Source organism: Polypterus senegalus, chromosome 12 (genome assembly GCF_016835505.1).
Source record: "Polypterus senegalus isolate Bchr_013 chromosome 12, ASM1683550v1, whole genome shotgun sequence".
Classification (NCBI taxonomy): Eukaryota; Metazoa; Chordata; class Cladistia; order Polypteriformes; family Polypteridae; genus Polypterus; species Polypterus senegalus.
The window spans coordinates 10,767,957-10,793,445 of NC_053165.1; the positions used below are offsets into that span (position 1 = coordinate 10,767,957).

Consider the following 25,489-nt stretch of genomic DNA (forward strand, 5'->3'; position numbering starts at 1 on the left):
ATCTCATTTTAAAGTCACTGTCTCGATCCACTGCACTAATTCCCTTCATAATTATAAACAGTTCAATCAGATCTCATCTTCTTCTCCATAAACTGTAAAGTCTCAGCTCTTTTAATCCTTCCTCAGAATTCATCCCCTGTAGCCCTCTAATCAGCCTCATTGCTCTTCTCTAGACCTTCTCCAGTGCTGTTATGTCCTTTTTGTAACCTGAAGACCCAAACTGCACACAGGACTCCAGATGAGGCCTCACCAGTGTGTTATAAAGCCTGAGCAGAACCTCCTGTGACTTGTACTCCATGACTAAAGCTTGCATACTCTGACATTGGCGTTAGAACATTAGAACAATCTGAATGAGAACAGGCTGAACCACCCAACAAAGCTCACCAGTCCTGTCCACTTCACTCTGACACAAATAACACCAAGTTGAATTTTGAAAGTCCCTAAAGTCTTACTGTCTACCACACTACTTGGTCACTTATTCCAAGTGCCGGTGGTTCTCTTCCTAACTTCTTAATGTATGTGTGTAATTTCCTCCTGTGTCCCCGTGTTCTTGATGATCTCATTTTAAAGTCACCGTCTCGATCCACTGCACTAATTCCCTTCATAATTATAAACACTTCAATAAGATCTCCTCTTCATCTTCTTCTCCATAAACTGTAAAGGCTCAGCTCTTTTAATCCTTCCTCAGAATTCATCCCCTGTAGCCCTGAATCAGCTTCGTTGATCTTCTCTGGACCTTCTCCAGTGCTGTTATGTCCTTTTTGTAGCCTGGAGACCAAAACTGAACCCAGGACTCCAGATGAGGCCTCGCCAGTGTGTTATAAAGCCTGAGCAGAACCTCCTGTGACTTGTACTCCATGATGAAAAGTTGCATAGTTTCACATTGGCTTTAGAACGTTAGAACAATCTGGACGAGAACAGGCCATTGAGCCCAACAAAGCTCACCAGTCCTGTCCGCTTTTTTCTTCCAAAAAAAAACATCAAGTTGAATTCTGAATGTCATTAAAGTCCTCCTGTCCACTTGGTCTCTTATTCCACGTGTCTGTGGTTCTCTTCCTAACTTCCTAATGTTTGCGTGAAATTCACCGTTCACAAGTTTCCAGCTGTGTCCCCGTGTTCTTGATGATCTCATTTTAAAGTCACATCTCGATCCTCTGGACTAATTCCCTTCATAATTTAAAACTCTTCAGTCAGCTCTTCTCTTCATCTTCTTCTCCATAAACTGTAAAGGCTCAGCTCTTTTAATCTTTCCTCCTAACTCATCCCCTGTAGCCCTGAATCAGCCTTGTTGCTCTTCTCTGGACCTTTTCTTGTGCTGTTATGTCCTTTTTGTACCCAGGACTCCCGATGAGGCCTCACCAGTGTGTTATAAAGCCTGAGCAGAACCTCCTGTGACTTGTACTCACCACACATCAAGGCGCTTTATAACCTGACATTCTGTTAGCCTTCTTAATGGGTTCTGGACACCATCTGTCAGTTGAACGTGTCAATCAAGTCCACCACGACTCCTAAATTCTTCTCATAAGAGGTACTTTCAATTGTCAGAGCCTCTCATTGAGTATTCAAACCTCACCCTTTTTACTTAACATTACATTAAGCGTCATCGTCCACAAATCTGCCCAAGCCTGTCTGCTCTCCCTCTGTGATGATTCAACAGGTTTGAGATTTCATACCAATCCATCAGACCTAGCATTTATTGCCAATTTAACCAACATGTTATTTCTAGGGTGGCACAGTGGGTAGCGCTGCTGCCTCGCAGTAAGTAGACCTGGGTTCACTTCCCGGGGCCTCCCTACATGGAGTTTGCATGTTCTACATGTGTCCCGTTTCCTCCCACAGTCCAAAGGCGTGCAGGTTAGGTGGACTGGCGATTCTAAATTGTCCCTAGTGTGTGATTGGTGTGTGTGTGTGCCCTGCGGTGGGCTGGCGCCCTGCCTGGGGTTTGTTTCCTGCCTTGTACTGGGCAGGCCTTACTGCACTGAAGGGTCAAAGCTGAAACTTAAAGGAATTGACGGAAGGGCACCACCAGGTGTGAAGCCTTTCGCTTCATTTGACTCAACACAGGAAACCTCACCCGCCCGGACACGGACAGGATTGACAGATTGATAGCTCTTTCTCGATTCTGTGGGAGGTGGTTCATGGCAGTTGGTGGAGCGATTTGGCTGGTTATTTCAAAACGAACGAGACTGGACCCAACAGCGGTCGGCGTCCAAATTTTAGAGGGACTTTTGAGATTGAGCATTAACAGGTCTGTGATGCACTCACTTTGCAGGTGCGGGTCATACGCCGCACTCTCCCCCATGGTCGGGTGATTATTGGAAACCGAGGCGGTGTTTGGAAAATGAACAGTCAACGTGACTCACAGGTGCGTGTGGACTGTACACAGGAAAGCGACTTGACACTGCTAATTAAGGAAAGATAAAATGTTTAAACAATTAAGGAGACTTTAATGAGGCTTAATTGGTACTTTGCAAATTGTTTGACTGAAGGCCTTTAATGAGACGGTTCTGCCCAATCAGCAGGCGGACTTGGCTGTGCCGAGAATTCAGAAAGCGTCTGGAAAGAAAACCTGCAGCCACGGTGGTCCTGAGTTGGACACTCACCCCCTGCCCTGGGCTTTGCTTTGGGTGGTCTGCCCCTTTTTGGAGCTGTGTAATCTGTTATTTATTTATTTATTTATTTATTTTCATAATTTGAAGCTTTTTGGAATTTCCATTTTTTTTCCTTTGTGGGGGTGTTATGTTTATGAAATCAGGAAAGCCTCGGGGGTCCTTTGCCCTTTAGATTTAATAGAGCTTAAAATTGTTATACAAAGGTGCCAACTAGGCTTTACTAATTTATTGATTAGTAACTTGCTGCTTTTGTGTAATTGATTATTGATTTTAATTAAGTATTTCAATAAAAACGATGCTAAAGGTATTAAAGGTTAAAATGTTAAAGGGGCAGGGGGCTTTTCTTTCAGGTATTAATTAACATGTTGACGTATGCTGATTTCTGAGAGATGCTCAAGTCGTTTTGGTGGTGCGAGCAGGGCTGGTACCACCATTAAGGCAAATTGGGCATTGGCCTAGGGCTCAGATCATTTAACCCAGCTGCATGGGTTAGCTACTAAACGGTCGGTTGGCACGCCAATAAGCTTGGCCTAGGGCACAAAATAACCTAATACCAGCACTGTGTACAAGGAAGGACAATTCCACATGTTGGGACCCCACTGATTTTCCAAATCCCATACCCAATACCATATAACAAGCATGTGTACTGCATTTGTTATTCCAACAGAGGGTGCTTTAAAAACATTTGCAGTAATACATTTTATGAATCCCATACCAAATCCCATACATCAGAGACACATGCATTGCATTGGTCCTTTCAACTGGTGGCGCGTCACAAACATTTGTAGTCAAGCATTTTATTATTTACTAAGTTCTTACTATTCCAAATCTTTATTTAACCTTGAATCTGTGTTCAGCTGCGATATGTTTGGTGTTAGGGGCTCAGGGGGGCCCCCCAATGGCCACAACGGTAGGCAATCTCACCACTCCTAAGCTCGTTCAAGATCAACCACCAGGAACTGTGGGAGACCCTCTGAATGAATAGGTGGAGGGCAGTTCTTGGCTGTGATTGGCAGGTAGCTCCGCCTCTTGGGGGACCACCCACAAAACACATGGAACTTAGTCCGGTAGCTAATATGCTGTACATAAACAAAACAAAATAACAAATGATACTGCACCAAAAGTATCATTAGCATAAATAAAAGAATCAAAAACAGACATAAAACATGAATTTGAACCTGGGCTGAGACATGACGAATACTTTAAACATACTTATGAAATAATGACGGGACAGAACAATAATAATAGAAACTATTGTAAGGAAAAATGAATGGAAAAGACAAGAAAAATACGTTTAAATAGAAGCCAAGGCAGAACCGTAAACACACACACACACAGATCCCCACACTTGCTCATGATCAGTCACTTTACATTTACCAGTCAACATAACCAGTATGGCTATGGGATGTGGAGAGAAGAAACCAGTCACAAATGAGCACAGAAAACTGACAGGTGGGTGCGCACATTAAAAAATGAATTTTTCAATGCAGTCTAATTACATTTAGCAGGCTTGGTTCACAGAGGGAAGTAAAGCTTACCGGACCCTCCATGACTGGAGGCTACTGGGATGAGCGTTCTAAAAGACCCCAGGATCAAATGAGTGCGTTATGAGCTCCGGCCCCACCGATCGCTTTTCATGCCAGCTGCTGCTGCCGCAGGCCGTGAATGCCAAGTGCGGCTTCTTTCTAACGAGATTTTTCTTCTTCTTCTTCTTCTGCTTCACTCTGCCATGGCTCGAGGAAACACAATCACTAATAAGTGATCAGAAGTATAAAGCCGTGTTTAAATGACCCACAATGTGTTCCCAGCCATAACTGTCTATTAAAATAGCAGCTTGTTTTTTTTTAATTTCTCTTTTAAAGACAGCAATTTTACTAGGACAGCCAGCTTTAAAAATTCATCAGAAGGGTGAACTTTGAGAGATGAGAGGTGTCGTTTTTGACAGCACCTTACTAAATGGAGGGCTGGCTCTGGCTACTCAATCAATATGTCAATGAGGAGGAGGAAGAGGAGGAGGAGGAAGGCCAGATTGTGGCCTCAGGGACTAAAACTATCGAAGGAGCGATGATGCAATTTAGGATGTCAGTCAGACCGACATGCAACTGGCCCACCATATGAAGGGGTGGGGGGGTAATGGGAATTTTATTTATTTATTTATTTTTTAAATTTCTTCTTCATTATTGGCCAGCATTATTTCAGAAAAGTCAAAGCCCTCAGTTTTTGATTTTTAGTGTGTCGATGCATGCACAGCCCAAGACGTCCTTGGAGGTTGCGGCTCCGTGATAAATGGATAAACGGAGAACTTGTCAAAGCAGATTAAGCCTCTGCGTTACAAATGTCATGCGAATAAGGTGTCAAAAAAATCAATTCCTGCACGGCGGCGGCGCGCTGAGTCCGAAAGTCATTTTAGAGTCTAAAATAAGCAAACAGGCATTTCGTCATAATCGCTGAATCCAACAAAAAGCAGAATCAAGTTCGATATATTGCTAAACTGCTCATTCATTCCTTTGTATTTGGATTTTTCAGTCTATGACTTGCTAATTCAATGTATTGAAAGAGTCACCTGCCTGAAGAGGGCGCCAGACGTGAATGGGAATGTCTGCCTGAGGAAAGAACTGCCGTGGAGTGGCGCCCCCTACAGGCTGCTGCCTTGAACATTCTGTGCCCCCATTTTAAACTGTAAGAGCAGACGTCTTACAGTTATATTAAAAATGCTTCACTTAAGATGTCAGTCAGTCATTATCCAACCCGCTATATCCTAACACAGGGACACTTGGGTCTGCTGGAGCCAATCCCAACCAACACAGGAACAAACCCTGGGCAGAGCGCCAGCCCACCGCAGGGCATCACTTAAGATGTGTCTGCCATAATTGTAAAATAATATTTCTGAGCTATAGTGCAAGTGCACGACAATACACTTTGGCGTAGTCGGCAGGATTGGCACTGTGGAGGTGTTGGATGGTGGAGGCGGTGGTGCTGCGCAGCAATGAGGGGACTGAGTGGAAGGCTGAAAAGAAACTGCTTCTGAGGGCGGATGTCATCCTGATGTCACAGGGTCACCACTGCCCACCAGCAGTTACTGCAGTGCAAGCTTGCAAACCGGGATGGTCCGTGGTGTGAGTCCATAGCAATACACTGCTACTGACTCACCACCTTACATATAATAACTCGCAAAATACCCACGTGTCGCAGCGGAGTGTGTAAAGAAGTGTGTTAAAGAAGTTATGAAAAAGAAAAGGAAACATTTTACAAGTTTCCAAGTTCAAAGTTTGTTTATTGTCGTGTGCATTCTAAGGAAACGCGTTTCCCTGTACAATGTCATTCTTTCTTTGCTGTCCACACCAAATGACAAAACCAACGAATAAAGATAAACATAAATAATAAGTAGCAGATAGATAATAAGTAACAGAGGCAGCATAAAGTATATAAACAGAACAGGAGTATAAAGTGTGATGTGCAGGTAGGTGTGTGATGGACAAGTTCAATACAGTTGTGTGAGGTCAATAGAATGAGGTTATAAACTCCAGTCAGTTATTTAGGAGTCTAATGGCCTTAAGGAAGAAACGTCTGTACCTCCTGCCTGAGGGTAGAAGTATGAACAGTTTGTGTTATTCTCCCTTAGGATCGAGGCAGTTCTCCTGTGGACTCTGCAGTTGTAGACGCTCTGCAGAGAGGGCAGTGGGGTCCTGGCGATCTTCTCAGCAGTCTTTACCACTCTCTGCAGGCGTTTGCGGTCCATAGCTGTAGTGTTATCGTACCACACGGTGATGCAGCTGGTCAAGATGCTCTCAACAATGCAGCTGTAAAAGTTGCCGAGGATCTTAGTCGACATGCCAAACTTCCTCAGCCTCCTCAGAAAGTACAGCCGCTGTTGAGCCCTCTTGACCAGCTGTGAGGTGTTAAGTGTCCACGTGAGGTCCTCGCTGAATTAGATGCCCAGGTATTTAATGATGCTTACCTCTTCACAGTGGCCGGTGAGGTCTCCTCTCCTTCCTCATGTCCACTATCATCTCCTTCGTCTTGTCTGTGTTGAAGGTGAGGTTATTGTCCTCACACCAGATAGATAGATAGATAGATAGATAGATAGATAGATAGATAGATAGATAGATAGATAGATAGATAGATAGATAGATAGATAGATAGATCTAAAAGTCACTATATAAAATAGATCTAAACGCCATTCAATATATGTTCAGTGGATGCAGTGGATTCTCCATGATTGACAGGAGTCTGCTCAGTGCCCGTTGCTCTGCCACAGATGTCAAACTGTCCAGCTCCGTGCCTACAATAGAGCCTGCCTTCCTCACCAGTTTGTCCAGGCATGAGGCGTCCTTCTTCTTTATGCTGCCCCCCCAGCACACCACCTCGTAGAAGAGGGCGTTCGCCACAACCGTCTGATAGAACATCTGCAGCATCTTATTGCAGATGTTGAAGGACGCCAGCCTTCTAAGGAAGTATAGTTGGCTCTGACCTTTCTTACACAGAGCATCAGTCTTGGCAGTCCAGTCCAATTCATCATCCAGCTGCACTCCCAGGTATTTATAGGTCTGCACCCTCTGCACAGTCACCTCTGATGATCATGGGGTCCATGAGGGGTCTGGGCCTCCTAAAATCCACCAACAGCTCCTTGGTTTTGCTGGTGTCCAGGCATAGGTGGTTTGAGTTGCACCATTTAACAAAGTGGCACCATGACGCCAGACTGTCTACCTCCCTCCTGTAGGCCGCCTCATCCCCACCAGTGATGCGTCCTATCACTGCGGTGTCGTCTGCGAACTTTAGGATGATGTTATCTTTGTTAGAGGTGACACAGTCGTGGGTGAACAGGGTGCAGAGGATGGGGCTGAGGATGCATCCCAGTGGCGCGCCTGTGTTTGTGATAATGCTGGCTGAAATCCTATTACCAGTCCTGACAGAATGGGGCCTGCCAGTCAGAAAGACTAGGAGCCAGTCACAGAGGGTGGGGCGCAGGCCAAGTGCAGACAGTTTATGGGTGAGTTTATGGGGGCGAACAATAACAGGCTTGAAGCGGTGGAGTAAAGAAGAAGGGAGCAGTGAGCACAACGAACAGCTGAGGAAAGTAAGGAAGTGAGTGAGGAGGCACATGAGCGCAGGATGTCGTTAATGTGTATACAGTCCTATGAAAAGGTTTATGAACCCCTCTCAGCCTGCATAATGACTGACTCTCCTTTCAACAAAAAATATAAGACTGGTATGTCTTTCATTTCCTAGGAACATCTGAGTACTGCAGTGTTTTCCGAACAAAGATTTTTAGTGACACAGTATTTAGTTTTATAAAATTAAATCAAATGTGAAAAACTGGCTGTGCAGAAATGTGGGTCCCCTTGTCATTGTGCTGATTTGAATGCCTGTCACTGCTCAATGCTGATTACTTGGTTGGATGAGCTTGTGAAGCCTTGAACTTCATAGACAGGAGTGTCCAATCATGAGTGGTCAAAAGTATTTAAGGTGGTCAATTGCAAGTTGTGCTTCCTTCCCTTTGACTCTCCTCTGAAGAGTGACAGACAGCATGGGATCCTCAAAGCAACTCTCCAAAGATCTGAAAACAAAGATTGTTGAGTCTCCTGGTTTAGGGGAAGGCTACAAAAAGCCATCTCAGCGGTTTAAACTGTCAGTTTCAACTGTAAGGAATGGAATCAGGAAATGGAAGGCCACAGGCACAGTTGCTGTTAAACCCAGCAGGTCTGGCAGGCCAAGAAAAATACAGGAGCGGCATATGAAGAGGCAGGATTGTGAGAATGGTGACAGACAACCCACAGATCACCTCCAAAGACCTGCAAGAACATCTCGCTGCAGATGGTGTATCTGTACATCGTTCTACAATTCAGCACATCTGTATGGCAGGGTGATGAGAAAGAAGCCCTTTCTGCACTCACGCCACAAACAGAGTCGCTTGTTGTATCAAATGCTCATTTAGACAAACCAGATTCATTTTGGAACAAAGTGCTTTGGACTGATGAGACAAAAATGGAGTTATTTGGTCAGAACAAAAAGCACTTTACATGGTGGAAGAAGAACACAGAATTCCAAGAAAAACACCTGCTGTCAAATGTGGTGGAGGTCCCATCATGCTGTGTGGCTGTGTGGCCAGTTCAGGGACTGGGGCCCTTGTTAAAGTTGAAGGTCGAATGAATTCAACCCAATATCAACAAATTCTTCAGGATAATGTTCAAGCATCAGTCACAAAGTTGAAGTTACGCAGGGGTTGGATATTCCAACAAGACAATGACCCAAAACACAGTTGGAAATCTACAAAGGCATTCATGCAGAGGGAGAAGTACAATGTTCTGGAATGGCCGTCACAGTCCCTGACTTGAATATCATCGAAAATCTAAATGGGATGATTTGAAGCAGGCTGTCCATCAAATTGAACTGAACTGGAGAGATTTTGTATGAAGAATGGTCAGAAATACCAACATCAGAGTCCAGACACTCATCACAGGCTACAGGAGGACAGCGTCGAGAGACTCAAAGGAGCAAAAGGAGGCTCAGCTAAGTATTGATGTCATATCTCTGTTGGTGTGCCTGTCTAATTTTGTTATGATGCATATTGCATATTTTCTGATAATCCAATAAACTTAATGTCACTGCTGAAATCCTACTGTCTCCATAAGGCATGTCAGATATTAAAAGGAAGTTGCTACTTTGAAAGCTCAGCCAATGAGAAACAAAAATCCAAAGAATTAAGAGGGGTTCCCAAACTTTTTCATATGACTGTAGGCAGGGAGCCAACCACGTGGTAGGTGCGCGGACAGTGGGCGTGCGGAGAAAGGAAGGGGGACCGGGAGAGTCCCTTGTGCATATCTGCAGTGAAATAAATCATCTGTTAATGGAAGTAAGGAATGAAACCGCCAAAAGGAGAGGTCAGTTACGAAAGTTCCTTACGGCATAATGGTGAGAACCGCCAAAAAGAAGACGTTATTTTTGAAAGTTCATTACGGGTGTAATAAGTAGAGACTTGAGGCGTGGAAAGGTTTGAGGCAGCCACCCGTTTAATGCGGTATCCTGGCTGCAAAAGTATTTGAGGCATTGTATAGCAGTTTACACAACAGAGTCCAAAACAGAACTGCCTGCCAGAGCAAAGGCAGTGGGCTTTATAGTACAGAGGGCGGAAGTGATGTCGTCCTCTGGGCCGGAACTGGAAGTGACGTCATCCTTGGGGCCGGAACCGGAAGTGACTTTATCCTTGGGGGCCGGAACCGGAAGTGATGTGTCCTTCCTGGAAATGGTGGCTCCTGGTGGGATTTCCCGGGTAAGACCTGCAGAGAACTCAGAAAGAGTGTCAGCGTACCCCGCTCCCCCCTGGGCAGATGTATAATCAGTATTTTCTAAGCCCTTTAGCTGCCCCCCATGCACACGTGTGTGACACGGGTCACGGCGTGAAATGAAACATACTTAACATTTGTAAGTACAGTGTAAAGGACTGAGCATGGGAAATGTGGGTTTCCAATGGATATTGGAAGTTGCAGAAATAGTGAGGAGGGGTTTCCCCTACCTATATGTACAGTTTGGGGGCTACACCCGTTGGCTGTTGCAATAGGACATGAAACGTCCCTAACTTTTGTAAGTACACTGCAATGAATGAGCAGGCGAAATTTCAGCTTCCCACCGATATGGAAAGTTTTATATGTGTAGATACTGTAGTAGTCGTTCTGGTAGTGAACAGATGCTGGGTGGTATCAAGTAACCCACAACCACATCCACACTACACCATGGCTTTGTAGGAATCGAGCTTTATCCGACAGTCCAAGAACACATAGGGAATATTTAAGCAATACGTGGCATTCGCCCCTGGATTTGAATCCAGAGCTGGGTTTTGGGGTGAGGTGCATGAATCACCTTGTTGGCAGTCGGCTTCTCACTACACGTTGGTAAAGCTTGAGGCACACAGGTCACCCCGCACAACTACAGCCCAGCTGCTCAGCTCCTACGGGCTGCAAGGCCTTCCTCTTCTCACATTCACACTCGACGATGAAGTGACAGGCACAGTTCATTTCCACTACTGCTTTCTTCCAACTTACTCTTGCAGGTTTCATCATGTCACCCATTACTGCCACTTATTTCTAGCCCGACGCCGTGCCCAAGCTGAATGAAGGCAGCCCCGGTCTGTCGTTAATGAGTCGCATGACTCATTGGTTCTTGGCGCTATGCTGAGCCACTCACTGAAGCAGAATGTTTTCATCTACTCCAGAATTCCCCCCAATTAAGGAGCGATTCGCCAGAAGGTTATGTCTAATTGGCCTGGGATGTCCCGTGATGAGGATAGTCTGCTTGTTTCATCTCAGAAGACATGCTAATATTCCAGCCGGCTGTTCTTCTATGAAAAAAATGACAGAAACAGTGGCTTTTTCAAATAAAGATGAGTGTAGCTTTACTTAGATCTGCCCAGAAAAATCATAAAACCGTATTATACATGAACAAACTGCAAGAAAAGAAGGTCAATTAGACAAGACCAGAGTGGTGCGTGCGAGTTAAGCTGCAGCACGACCAAGTCTACCATCATTGTGCACCTCTGTGGTGGGTCGCCGGAATCTTTACCCGCCCAAGACGCCCCGTGTGTGGAAGGACTGGGGGAAGAGAGAGTATTAACAGGACAGTTTCTGCCCCGGGCTAATAGAGGGCAGCCTCAATGGTTTCCAAGTGGGGCCACAGGTTATGAGCATGGCCAACGCCAGGGGGCGCATGGACCTTTCCAGGGCCTTATTTGGCCACACTTCCGCCTCTTGGGTTTCCAGCCACCCCAATTTACAAGGAGCCCAGGAGAATTGTACAAAATACACAAAAAATAAACAGTAAATAAGGAAGGCAAAATTACCAAAAATACATAATTAGGGATCAATCCAGTGCCAAAAAGTAGTTTTCTTCAATTTAGGATAATAAGTAAAAAAAGGGCATTCCTCTCTCATACTGCCCTAGAAAAAAATGAAGTTTTTCATATTTCTTACTCAGATTCCTGTAATTTTTGTTATGTAGGTGTGAGCCGGGCAGCTGTGCCATGCCTATAGTTGGGCCAGAATGCCGCTGCCCAGTTGCTGACTGACACTAAGAAGAGGAGACACGTCACCCCAGTGTTGGCGTTATTGCACTGGCTTCCAGTTCATTTTAGGATAAGGTTTATTGTTGTTCTATAACTGTCTTAATGGCTTTACTAATGACAGAAGAATCTTCACTATTGGAAAGAAAAAGAACCCCAATGCCTGGCCGGGAGATCAGAAACAGGAGGTCTTCAGGGGGCAGTTGTGGACGCGTCAGAGACGACTATCAGCAGAAGGCTTTGTGACCAGACACGCGGAGGCCACACTGTGAGATGCAAACCACTTAAACAATGTGGCAGGATCAGGAGGCAGACTATACAACCCCCGGGCCACGAGGGGGCAACCGCCCTGGACAATGTGGGGACCACGGGCACGGAGCATGTTGGGACCTGTGGCCACCACCAGGGGGTGCCCAGAGCCTCATAGAACCCAGGATATCTGCACTTCCATCACACCTGGGAGGGTTGATGGAGGACCTTCCAGAGACACCCAGAGTGCTTCCGGGTGCTCATGCGGCACTTCCGCCACACCAGGAACTGCCGCCGGAAGGACATCAGCAAGCACCTGGAGCACATGCAGGTGAATATAAAAGGGGCCACCTTCATATAGTCGGGGAGCCAGAGTTGGGAGGAAGAGGACGAAGCTTGACGGGAGAAGTGGTGGTGCCATAAGAGAAAGTGTATTCGGTTACAGTGAGTGCTTTTGGGACTGTGTTGTGGCTGGAGGGATTACGGGGAAGACGAGTCCTCCAGCTGAAGAAAATAAAGTCTTTTGTGCATTTTACATGTGCCTCAGTGTGAGTCTGTGCCGGGTCGGGCACAATATAGCGTCCTTATATCACAACAGGATGGCCAGATTACAGTTTTTGAAAAAAGGGACTTCAGAGAGCCAACAGAATTCCGGGAAAAAGGTCTCATGGACAGATAAGACAAAAATAAACCTCATCAGAGTGATGGCAAGTGCGGAGATGACAAGAAACTGCCAGAGATCCAAACCAGACCAGCTCATCTGTTAAACATGGTTTTGCCATGGCTTGGGCATGGATGGCTGGCACAGGTCCTGGCACACTTCACATCACTGATGATGGACCGGCTGACAGCACAATGAATTCCGAGATGTGTAGAAACATCTGATCTGCTCAAGTTCCAGTAATGGCCTCCAAACCCATTGACTGTGTTTCATCCTACAACAAGATAATGAGCCAAACATCCTGCTGAGGCAACCCAGCAAAGCTTAAAAAAAAAAAATGGAAAATTCCTGAATGGCTAAGCCAGTCACACACTGAGCAGTTCATCCATATACTGATGAGGAGAAGCCCCCCTAAAACAAGCAGAGACTGAAGACGGCTGCACTAGAGGCTTGGCAGAGAAGACCCTCAGCACCTGGTAAAGTCTGTGAATCGCAGACTTTATGCGGTCATTGGCATGCTGGGATATGTGACGAAGTCGTAAATGTGACGACGGCTTTAACAGGCCTGCCATTTGTGGGTGCCCTGAAATGGGGGGACCGTGAACAAAAAGTGTGGAGAGACCCAAATGTCTGCAGATCCCCTTCAATAACAGCCTGCCATGTGCAGTTCAATCACGATTTTAAACTGTGGAACAGGGGGGGCATCAGGGAACGTCATAGAGGGCACGATATGTGCTTTATAAATGAAATTATGTCTTTAATTACTTTGTAAATTGCAATAAGCAAATGAAACACATTAATTTAAATCAAATAAAGAAGACACAGAAAAGGAAAAGAAGTAGAAGCCAGAGAGCACACTGTGGCCAGTGCCAATGCCCCACGTGCCACCCTCTTTGGGGTTTTGGATAGGCGCCCATTGTGATGTGGATGTCTGTTGTGGGTTGTTTAGGCTGCTGATCCATTCAGACTGTTTTTCATTATTTGTTTAAATTCCTTGGACTTGTCGTGTACTTATTTTGAATTAAACTTCATATAACGGTTTTACCAAATGAATGAGTTTCTCTTGAGAGGGGAACGTCAGATGTGAGAATTGAACAACCGCTCTGATGGTTTGCAGTGCAATCCCTTAAATTGTTATGGGAGGACAACTACAATTTTTACATTGTCAGCTTGAGCCCCTTTGATTAATACCCTGATCTTGTAGGCCTTGGCAAATCATTCCAGCGCTCACAGGTCCTGCAAGTGCCCATTTGCTCTACAGATAGACAAAATTGTTCCCGGTTTCTGTTATTTCTGTTTAGCTTTCCAATTTCCTTTATCGCTACTCATAGCCATACAGCCCATGGATGTGTAAGTCGGACTTGTTTAGAATGCTGCGGCTGATCCAGGTCTCCAGATAAGTGTGGGGGCTGCAAAGCACATGCCATCTCGCACAATACGAGGGGAGGCTGCCACGTGTGCTGCTGCAGCTGGCACGCCAAGCATTGTGACTTTTAAGTATTATTCGGTGTGTCCTGTCTGCAACCTCCTCTCACACAACTCATGTCATTTAAAAAAAAAATAGGATATTGAATGAAGACCCCTGTAACCCTATTTATGTCTTGGCGGGTTAGACAATGACTGACTGACTGACTGAATTGCTAAATAACGCCACCAGCTTTATTTGTCAGATGCAGCTTTACAATCACAAACACTGTCAAGCCTGAAAACACATTTACAGCAAACCTGATTCAATTTTCTTTAGCTGGGACCAGCACTCTTATCAGGCGCCCGGCTTGTTTTCATATCCGCTCTGTTGAGAGCAGTTTGACAGAGTGACTTCTGGGTACGAGGCAAGGAATTGTAGCTAAGATGCCTGAGCAGCTCCAGCAGGACTACAGAAAGGTGCAGTGGGCTACCAACTCAGTAGATGGGCTGTGGAGGAGGAATCGGCTGGAACCGCATCTGCAGTTAAGGGAGGCGGAGGGGAGGATGTGACTTGGACCGTACGATTTACGGGAGGAGAGAACCCTGTGACCATTAATATTGGGCACTATACCCCAATAGATAGATAGATAGATAGATACTGTAGATAGATAGCTGTGAAAGGCACTATATAATATAGATAGATAGATAGATAGATAGATAGATAGATAGATAGATAGATAGATAGATAGATAGATAGATAGATAGATAGATGTGAAAGGCACTTTATAATAGAGATAGATAGATAGATAGATAGATAGATAGATAGATAGATAGATAGATAGATAGATAGATAGATAGATAGATGTGAAAGGCACTATATAATAGAGATAGATAGATAGATCTAAAAGCCACTATATAAAATAGATCTAAATTGAATTAAACATACAGAAAGTAGATATACAGACAGATAGATATGAAAGGCACTATATTATATAGTGCCTTTATAATTTGGTCCAAATTAATTGCAATTATAAAAACAACAAAATAATTTTTTAAATCTATGCTGCCATTCATATCTGGCTAATATAGTGTGTTTCATATATATCTATTATAATGCACCTTACATATTTCTCCAACTAATGCAGTGCATGTCATAACTATGTAGCATAGATAGATAGATAGATAGATAGATAGATAGATAGATAGATCTAAAAGGTACTATATAAAATAGATCTGAAAGTCACTATATATAGTAAGTAAATAAACAGATACATATTAAAGGCACTATATACATTAGATAGCTCTAAAAGCCACTATATACAATAGATAGATAGATAGATAGATAGATAGATAGATAGATAGAAAAGGCACTATATGCAATAGACATAAAAGACCCTATATACCGTACAGTATACAGATAGATCTAAAAGGCACAATATACAGTACAGTAAGTAGATAGATGTGAAAGGCGCTATATTACTGTATATAGATAGGCCTAAAATGCACTATATACTGCATAGTCTATAGATAGATCTAAAAGGCACTATATACAGTAAGTAGATAGATGTGAAAGACACTATATACAGTAATAGATAGATAGATAGATAGATAGATAGATAGATAGATAGATAGATAGATAGATAGATCTTGCAAAAATGGAAGAAGTACAGAAAAACTACGACTCTTCCTAGAGCAGGCCTTAGGCCAGAGTAAGCGAGGTGACCATGATGTTCAGTGTGTCTGAGCTCCAGTGAACTTTTGTGTAGATGGGGTTTGACTGTAAACCCACCTTAAGAAGGTCCAGACTTCACCTGCTGGTTATTTCACACTACAGAGATTTGTAGGATTAAAAGGTATGTCAAATGGATGTGTGGGATCACACGATGTGAGAGAAAGATGACAGCTGAGTTAAGAGGAAGTCTTGATGATGTGCTTGGTTTGGAGATGATATGAATGTGCTGTAAGGGTCTCAACCCAAAGGAGGTCCGGCCCTGTGTAGAGTGGAGCAACAAGCCTATTAAACCATTGTTGTTAATGATGAGCTAAAGGTGATGAACCTAACATGCACTTCATTGGGTCAGATGCTGTTAAAATATTGATGACTCTGTTGCTGCTGGTTCTTTATATTTATCGGCCTTTCGCTATTTGTCATGCGCAACTGAAATACTGCTGGTCTTACGCCACCCATGGCTGTAATGAAGATGTTGGACAGATCAGATTCCACGTGCATTAGGTGCTGGGTGATGTTTTATTTATAGGCTACGGGTCAAGGTGGATGTGTTCAGATCTTTCCAGAAGATCACAACCTCAGACTCGTTCACAGAGGTGACTATTGTGAAATAACATTCTACGAATGTGCTCGGGTGTATCTTCTGTGAGGTTAGTTGGGCTCATCAGGTGTTTGGGGTCTCCCAATATTAGACAGCTTCACCCAGGTAATCCAGCCGAAGATGATTAATCCCAGGCTTGCGTCCCACTAGCAACTGATTCTGGATCTACTGTACCTCCTTAATCCAGAGGCACCTAGTGGCTCAGTCTGTAGCTTTAGTAGCTGGTCTGATGACCGTCTTCTTTGCATTACCCGTGCTGCGCAGCAGCGTTTGGGTTTTGAAGAGTGAACGCCCTACAAGTACCTCAAAGTGCTCTTAACCTGTGAACTTCTTAACCTGACCATTTGCGAGGTGGTCTCTGAGAAGATGATTATGTCTGGGTGGACAGTTGTAAGTGGGATGATTTCTGGGAGCTTCAACTGCTTGCCCAAGTCCATTCACAGCTCTGCTTGGGAGTCCAATCCTTGTTCTTGGCTTCCAGTGGGAATCCTGGGTAGCCTTAACAGAGAGGGGTAATGTTGGTAACATCCAAGATGACGTGATGGCACTACTCGTGGTCCGGTCACTGTCTCCATGTATAGCTATTACCCTTTCTTCTGTCTCCTATCGCACTGATTTATGGGATAGGTCGATGGCTGACTGAATATTTGTGAAGGTGGCACATCCGGGGTCGATTCCTGTCCGGTGAGAATCGTCCCCAGGAACCTGGATTGGAACAAACAAATTCAGAACGTGCTAGATGATTTTAATGGGATGAAGCTCACGTCTCTGAATCGTCAACGGACGTGCTGCTCTGTCACAGTAGGACATTTCACTGTGAAGTGGCAGTGCCTACATTAATAAACTGTCACATTTGCATATTTCTATTAGGAATGATAATTTGCTTTTCAAAGTTTATGTCTCTGTAGTCGCCCTTTCAGATGCTTCTCCTCTTGCTTTTTCTTGCTCACCCTGGCAAATGTCAGCGCAAATTGGATCTCTACACTCTCTTTCTCTGTAAGGCTCGGCTCCTGCCGCTCACATCTTGTTTATCTTCACTCTGATTGTCATCCAGGGCTGTAAATTGATTTTTTCTTCTTCTCTATTTTTTTTTTTCTTCAGTCTTTTCCTCCGGTAGCATCACACCGCAGCCACTTCCACTGATTAGCCTTCTGCAAGTTTCCTTTACGACACGAATCGCGCTTTCTTTGCTCCTCGGCTTTGCTTCCCATAACAGCTGCACTTCAGAAGAGGTCACCCACCTGGTGGGGGCCCGGGGCCAGTACTTGGAAGGGAGACCACCTAGGAAAAGCTTGAGCTGCTGCTGGAAGAGGTGTTGGCGAAACCAGCAGGGGGCACTTACCCTGGGGTCTCTTTGTAGATCCCCAGTGTCTCAAATGGTGTAAAAATGGCACCGTCCTTCGGTTGAGACATTAAGACCGAAGTCCTAACTCTCTGTGGTCATAAATGATCCCCTGGGCATCCTTTATAAAGAGTGTGTGTGTGTGTATCCCGATGTCCTGGCTAAATTGCCCACCGTGGCCTAGTCATTCTGGACCCCTAGTCATCCCCTGTCTCTCTCAACCCCTTCACCACCTAACAGCTCATGTGTGATGGGCACACTGCTGCAAAAATGGCTGCCAGGTGGGTGCTGCACATCAGTGGTGCATGAAGTGGCTCCCCACTCCCTATGAACAGCACTTTGAGTAATGAGAAAAGGCACTATATAAATGGAAAAAAAACTATTAAAAGAATTATTATTCCTCATTGGTGGTCTCTAGACCAGGGGGTTCTTAACTGGAGGTCCGTGGACCCCGATGGGTTTCAGGGGGTCGGTAAGGGTCAGAAAGAAATTAGCATTTAAATTCACTTTACAGCCTGGTACTGCTGATTTAGAGTTGACATAGTAGTAGTAGCAGATCTGTTTTAATTTGCATTTGTATTTCGGCTGGCACGGTGGTGCAGTGGTAGCGCCACTGCCTCGCAGTTAGGAGACCCGGGTTCGCTTCTTAGGTCGTCTTTGTGTGGAGTTTGCATGTTCTCCCCGTGTCTGCATGGCTTTCCTCCCACAGTCCAAAGACATGCAGGTTAGGTGCATTGTAAATTGTCCCTAGTGTGGGTGGGTGTGTGTGCCCTGCGGTGGGTTGGCACCCTGCCTGGGGATTTGTTCCTGCCTTGTGCCCTGTGCTGGCTGAGATTGGCTAATGCAGACCCCCGTGACCGTGTGTTGGGATATAGCGGGTTGGTGGATGGATTAAATTTCTTAATTATAATGAGTGGCCATTAAGTGTTTATTTTAGATTGTTTAATGTTTAATAATACTTTGTGTAGGTCATATTTGTATGAGACAATCAGATCTAAATAAATAAAGTCCATTATATTCAGTGCATACAAAGTTGTGTTTATGTGAATATTTCTGGGGAAAGGGGGTCCACAGCTTTCATCAGATTCTTAAAGGGGTCAGTGACTCAAAAAGGGTTAAGAATCACTGCTCTGGACCTTCTCCAGTGCTCTTATGTCCGTTTTGTAGCCCGGAGACCCAAACTGCACCCAGGACTCCAGATGAGGCCTCGCCAGTGTGTTATAAAGCCTGAGCAGATCCTCCTGTGACTTGTACTGCATGACTAAACATTGCTTGATCTGACATTGGCGTTAGAACGTTAGAACGATCTGGATGAGAACAGGCCATTCAACCCAACAAAGCTTACCAGTCCTGTCCACTTCATTCTTTTAAAATAACATCAAGTCATGTTTTGAAGGTCCCTAAAGTCCTCCAGTCTACCACACTACTCCAAGACACTATTCCAAGTGTCTGTGGTCCTCTGTGTTAAGAAAAAGTTCATAATGTGTGTGAAATTTACCCCGAATAAGTCTCCACCTCTGTTCCCATGAATTAATTTTAAAGTCATCGTCTTGATCCAGTGCACTAATTCCCTTCATCATTTTAAACAGTGAGGTCTCCTCTTCGTCTCCTTCTCCATAAACTGTTAAGGCTCAGCTCTTTTAATCTTTCCTCATAATTCATCCCCTGTAGCCCTGCAATAGACCTAGTCACACTTCTCTAGTGCTATTGTGTCCTTTTTGTAGCCCGGAGACCCAAACTGCACCCAGGACTCCAGATGAGGCCTCACCAGTGTGTTATAAAGCCTGAGCAGATCCTCCTGTGACTTGTACTCCATGACGAAAACTTGCGTAATCTGACATTGGCTTTAGAATGTTAGAACAATCTGAATGAGAACAGGTCATCCAACCCAACAAAGCTCGCCAGTCCTGTCCACTTCATTCTTCCAAAAATAACTTCAAGTTGATTTTGAAAGTTCCTAAAGTCCTGCTGTCTACCACACTACTTGGTCGCTTATTTCAGGTGTCTGTCGTTCTTTGTGTAAAGAAAAACTTCTTAATGTTTGTGCAAAATTCAACCTTCACAAGTTTCCAACTGTGTCCCCGTGTTCTTGATGAATTCATTGTAAAGTCGACATCTCGATCCACTGCAATAATTCACTTCATAATTTTAAACTCTTCATCTCAGGTCTCCTCTTCGTCTCCTTCTCCATAAACTGTAAAGGCTCAGCTCTTTGAATCTTCTCTCATAACTCATCCCCTGTACTCCCAGAATCACCCTTGTTGCTCTTCTCTGGACCTTTTCTAGTGCTGCTATGTCTTTATGGAGATCCAAACTTCACCCAGGACTCCAGATGAGGCCTCACTAGGGTGTTATAAAGCCTGAGCAGAACCTCCTGTCACTTGTACTCACCACACATCAAGGCGCTATATAACCTGACATTCTGTTAGCCTTCTTAACGGCTTCTGTCGGGAAGTCAATAGCTTAGAGTCCACTGTGACGCCTAAATCCTTCTCATAAGGTGGACTTCTGATTTCATCTCATTTTAAAGTCACCATCTTGATCCACTGCACTAATTCCCTTTATCATTTTATTCACTTCACTCCTGTCTCCTCTTCATCTCTGTAATGGCTCTGCTCTTTTAACCGTTTCTCCTGTCGCCCTGCACTCAGCCTAGTCACTACCCTCTGGACCTTTTCTAGTGCTGTTGTGTCCTTTTTGTAGCCTGGAGACCAAAACTGCACCCGGGACTCCAGATGAGGCTTCACCAGTGTGTTATAAAGCCTGAGCAGAACCTCCTGTGACTTGTACTCACCACACATCAAGGCGCTATATAACCTGACAGTCTGTTAGCCTTCTTAATGGCTTCTGAACACAGTCTGGAAGTCGATAGCTTAGAGTCCACTGCAACGCCTTAATCCTTCTCATAAGGTGGACTTTCGTTTCATCTCAAGTCACCGTCTCGATCCACTGCACTAATTCCCTTCATCATTTTACTCACATCACTCTGGTCTCCTCTTTATCTCTATAATGGCTCATCTCTTTTAATCTTTTCCCCTGTCGCCCTGCACTCAGCCCAAGTTGCTCTTCTCTGAACCTTCTCTTGTGCTGTTGTGTCCTTTTTGTAGCCTGGAGACCAAAACTGCACCCAGGACTCCAGATGAGGCCTCACCAGTGTGTTGTAAAGCCTGAGCAGAACCTCCTGTGACTTGTACTCACCACACAGTCCCTAAAGTCCTCCTGTCTACCACATGACTTTGTCTCTTATTCCAAGTGCCTAATATTTATGTCAAATTCACCCTTAACAACTGTGTTCTTGTGTTCTTGATGAACTTGTTTTAAAGTCATCATCTGAATCCTTTTGCAAATTTGAACTCTCCTGTCAAGTCTCCTCTTCATCTCCTTCTCCATAAACTGTAAAGGCTCAGCTCTTTTCATCTTTCCTCATAACTCATCCCCTGTAGCCCTGAATCAACCTCATCTCTCTTCTCTAGACCTTCTCTAGTGCTGCTATGTCTTTATGGAGACCCAAACTGCACCCAGGACTCCTAATGAGGCCTCACCAATGTGTTATAAAGCCTGAGTAGAACCTCCTGTGACTTGTACTCACCACACATCAAGGCGCTATATAACCTGACATTCTGTTAGCCTTCTTCATGACCTCTGAACACTCTTTAATTAGCAATCCTAAATTGTTTAGCTGTGAAGGTTTTCTACCCAAGTCCAATGATGTCTTGTATAGAGAAATGAAAGGCATCAACACATTTTGCAGAAGCCCCTTTGAGCAGATTGGTGTATGTTGTCCATTTTGGGGGGTCAAGTCCTGATTACAGCGATCGGCCCCCTTCTTTAATGTATAAAGGATTCTTATTTACTGTGCTTTTTACAGACTCCAAGCCGTTTTGTTTTCCTCCCTAACTAAACTAAATATTCTCTTTTTTTTATTTTTCAGGTGGAATTTGCATAGCACAATCATTGAAAATACCCCACAACCACAAGAACGCCGATTTTGACAAAGTGATCAAGCAGCTTTTGGAGACACAGAATGCCCGTGCTGTCATCATGTTCGCCAGTGATGAGGATATAAGGTAAATCATCTTACACTTACAGGTTGAATGAGAAATCTTACGACTTGTGTGTGCGTTTGAATGTACAATTTTGAACAAAGACTAAATAACTCACCTTTCACAGTTCTGTTTCTCTAACTCTTGACAGTAATTTGAATGACATTTACCGATGTTACCAAAGTGCCCTAAAATAGAAAGCACAGAAATTAAAGGAATATTCCCTCCAGAAACGTTTGTGTCTTTTATACATTACTTACCCCCTTGCAGTTTGTAGTGATGGCTGAGAAAAATTTGATAATGGCCAATAACGACCAATGTGTACGACGACAAACGACGTGAAAAACATCCATGGGAAAAAAAAAACATTTTACATTCTTTGTGTTGCCTAGTGTCAGTTATCCAGTTTTATGCCTGTAATGTGCAAAAAATTTCTTTTTTGGCTACAAAAACATTTAAATTATGTTTCAGAAGTAATCTGTGCACTTCATAAACAAGAAGCTAAAGCCTCATGGGATTGCCTTTTTTTAACTAAAGCCTCCTCTCCTCATTCACTGGTCAAGAGTCCTGTCTTCAATTCTAAATGTCAATGCCACCACTACAATGCACATTGGATGAGATGCATACAAGAAAACAAAATCTGGGTGGAGTATTCCTTTATCTCTTTCAGGGTGGATGTTAACTTTTGTTGACACAAGGGGCTGAGAATGGATATCGGGGCAGAGGGAGAAGGAAAGCTGTAAATGTTTATAAAACTCACCGTTACGTTTTAGGTAGACCCTCTTTGCTCGGAGGACTGTTAGACTCATTGACTTGACATGTGCATGAGTAAGCAACGTCTAGAATGGCATCGACATCGGCCGAGGGAGCGAAGCAAATGCAGAAAGCGAAATACTCTGTGCTTATTTATTTTTTGCATATCATTGCTGAATCAAACTCTGACTTATCGAACTCCTATTTTGATACAAGTGATCTGGAGATCGAAAACGAAAGTCAGGTGCCTGCATCCTCTGATCGTAGTGTTGGACACGCTCGTGTAGCTGACGCGCCTACGAAAACATTAGCCCTGGGAAGACTACACAGACGCTTATCGAACTCCAATTTTGATACAAGTGATCTGGAGATCGAAAACGAAAGTCAAGTGCTTGCATCAGCTAACCAGTCCCCAGCCAATCGTAGTGCTGGACATATTTCATGCAGCTGACGCGTCTACGAAAACATTCGCCCTGGGAGGACTACACAGATGCTTATCGAACTCTGATTTTGATGCAAACGATCTGGAAATCGAAAACGAAAGTCAGGTGCCTGCATCCTCTGATCGTAGTGTTGGACACGCTCGTGTAGCTGACGCGCCTACGAAAACATTAGCCCTGGGAAGACTACACAGATGCTTATAGAACTCCAATTTTGATACAAGTGATCTGGAGATCGATAACGAAAGTCAAGTGCTTGCATCAGCTAACCAGTCCCCAGCTAATCGTAGTGCTGGACATACTTCATGCAGCTGACGCGTCTACGAAAACATTCGCCCTGGGAGGACTACACAGATGCTTATCGAACTCTGATTTTGATGCAAACGATCTGGAAATCGAAAACGAAAGTCAGGTGCCTGCATCCTCTGATTGTAGTGTAGGACAAGCTTGTGTAGCTGATGCGCCTATGGAAACGTTCGCCCTGGGAGGACTACATAGACGCTTATCGAACTCCAATTTTGATACAAGTGATCTGGAGATCGAAAACGAAAGTCAGGTGCTTGCATCAGCTGACCGGTCCCCAGCTAATCGTAGTGCTGGACATACTTCATGCAGCTGATGCGTCTACGAAAACGTTTTCCTTGGGAAGACTACACAGATGCTTATCAAACTCCAATTTTGATACAAGTGATCTGGAAATCGAAAACGAAAGTCAGGTGCTTGCATCATCTGGTTGTAGTGTTGGACACACTCGTGGAGCTGACGCACCTATGGAAACGTTCGCCCTGGGAGGACTGCACAGACGCTTATCAAACTCCGATTTTGATGCAAACAATCTGGAAATCGAAAACGAGAGTCAGATACCTGCATCAGCTGATCATAGTGTTGGACACACTCGTGTAGGTGACGCGCCTATGGAAACATTCGCCCTAAGAGGACTACACAGACATTGCTCTGTGGGAGACGAGTGGGCAACTGGACTTGACCAAACGATGCGGCCTGCTGGTCGACACCACGGATTAGCAGCCCCTCGGCTACTTCAAGACGTTTTTGTTTACCAGAAAGTGCCTTTCGGCTTATTGGTGATGGGACAAACACGTATGTAATAAGTATGTGAATATGCCTACTTTAGGGGATCCTGGAACCCAAAATAGAGTGACATTTGTCATAAATAGGTAATTTATGTTGCTTTATGCTTGAAACCATTGCTTTGTGTGTTTTTTAGAAGACTGAGTCTTTTGGAAAAATATTCAGCCCTGGGACAAAAGGAAGTTAAAATAATTAGTCCTAAAAGAGTTAAAACGAGGAGGACACTTTGCTGCTGGGTCATTTTGCTTTTACCATGAATGGGGTGAAAGATCAGAAAACCGCACACAGCCGCTGGGAGATGTTGGACATTTTAAGTAGCACTGTCAGAGAGAATCAAGAAAAGATGGTCACTAAACGGTCACTAAACGTTTTCCTCCCTCACCCTAAACGTCCGCTCTGTTTGCTGAACTGGTGATTTGATGTTGACTATGCGACAGGATGGGTGTGTACGTGTGTACCTGTCAGGGTTGGTTCTCACCTCAAATCAAATGGATTAATAATTCAAATTTTCCTGGGTGTTCTCATTTTTGCAGGCAGGTACTGGCAGCAGCAAAGAGAGCCAATCAGGTTGGTCATTTTGTTTGGCTCGGATCAGACAGCTGGGGGACCAAAGTCAATCCTGTGCTTCGACAGGAAGAAGTGGCCGAAGGTGCGATCACGATTCTCCCGAAACGAGCCACCATAGAAGGTAAGGAGATCCAAATCGATTTCATTCATCCAGATTGCAGACTGCAGAATGTGTCAGACATCAGTGGCTTTGGTGTTGCTTTTTACTATTTGATATCAAATGAGAGAATGGGAGCAACTTCTACGTGACGATCTTACCGAAGGGGACTAAGAATGGCTGCATCCTGCTGGTGCCCACTGGGCTCATGTTATGGTTTGGCCAGGGTTACATCAATGGCTCAGGTTTATGTGTTTTTTGTACATTTTATTATTTGGTTGTTTTTTTTAAATATTATTTTTCATATTATGTTACTAATGCTGTTTAGGGGTTTTGTTATTTATGTCTTTTGCATTATGCTACCCCTCTGTGTCTTAGTGATTCTTATTGCCTGCCCGGCCTTCTGCATGTGAAGCCCAGGGAGGCAGGCCCACCTGATAATGCAACTGGGACAGCCCCTCGGCTGTATAAAAGGAAATCTTAAGCTTTGGCATCGCGTTTTGGTTTTCATTTTTGCTTCTATTGGGAAATATTAGCTTTGACCCTTTCTTCACTCACCGGGAATGTCTTTTGGATTTGAGTTCATTGGATTTATTTGCTTTAGGCTTTGCATTGTTATAGGAAGCCCCATTTTGTTGCTCAGTGTTAGTGCTTTACCTTGTTGTACTTCCTTGTTTGCAATCTTCTTTACTAAATATGTAATTATTACAAGAACTTTGTTCAGTTTTTTTGAGCCAGAGTTATTTTTTACATTTTCTTTCCTTCTCTTATTATGGTATTTGAGGCAGAGTAGCGTGTGCTACAGTTTTAGGCCTATGCAGGCCATAAGCCTGCCTATCACATTTGG

The 25,489-nt window shown here is 44.2% G+C and overlaps 1 protein-coding gene across 1 annotated transcript in view; it reads left to right on the forward strand.

Annotated features, from left to right (window-relative positions):
* LOC120540243 (metabotropic glutamate receptor 7) overlaps positions 1-25,489 on the forward strand; it is a 477,153-nt gene that overhangs the window by 245,237 nt on the left and 206,427 nt on the right. Inside the window, exons 3-4 of the mRNA XM_039770817.1 lie at positions 21,585-21,720; positions 24,512-24,666. Coding sequence (XP_039626751.1) covers positions 21,585-21,720; positions 24,512-24,666 — 291 coding nt within the window. The remainder of the gene's footprint in view (positions 1-21,584; positions 21,721-24,511; positions 24,667-25,489) is intronic.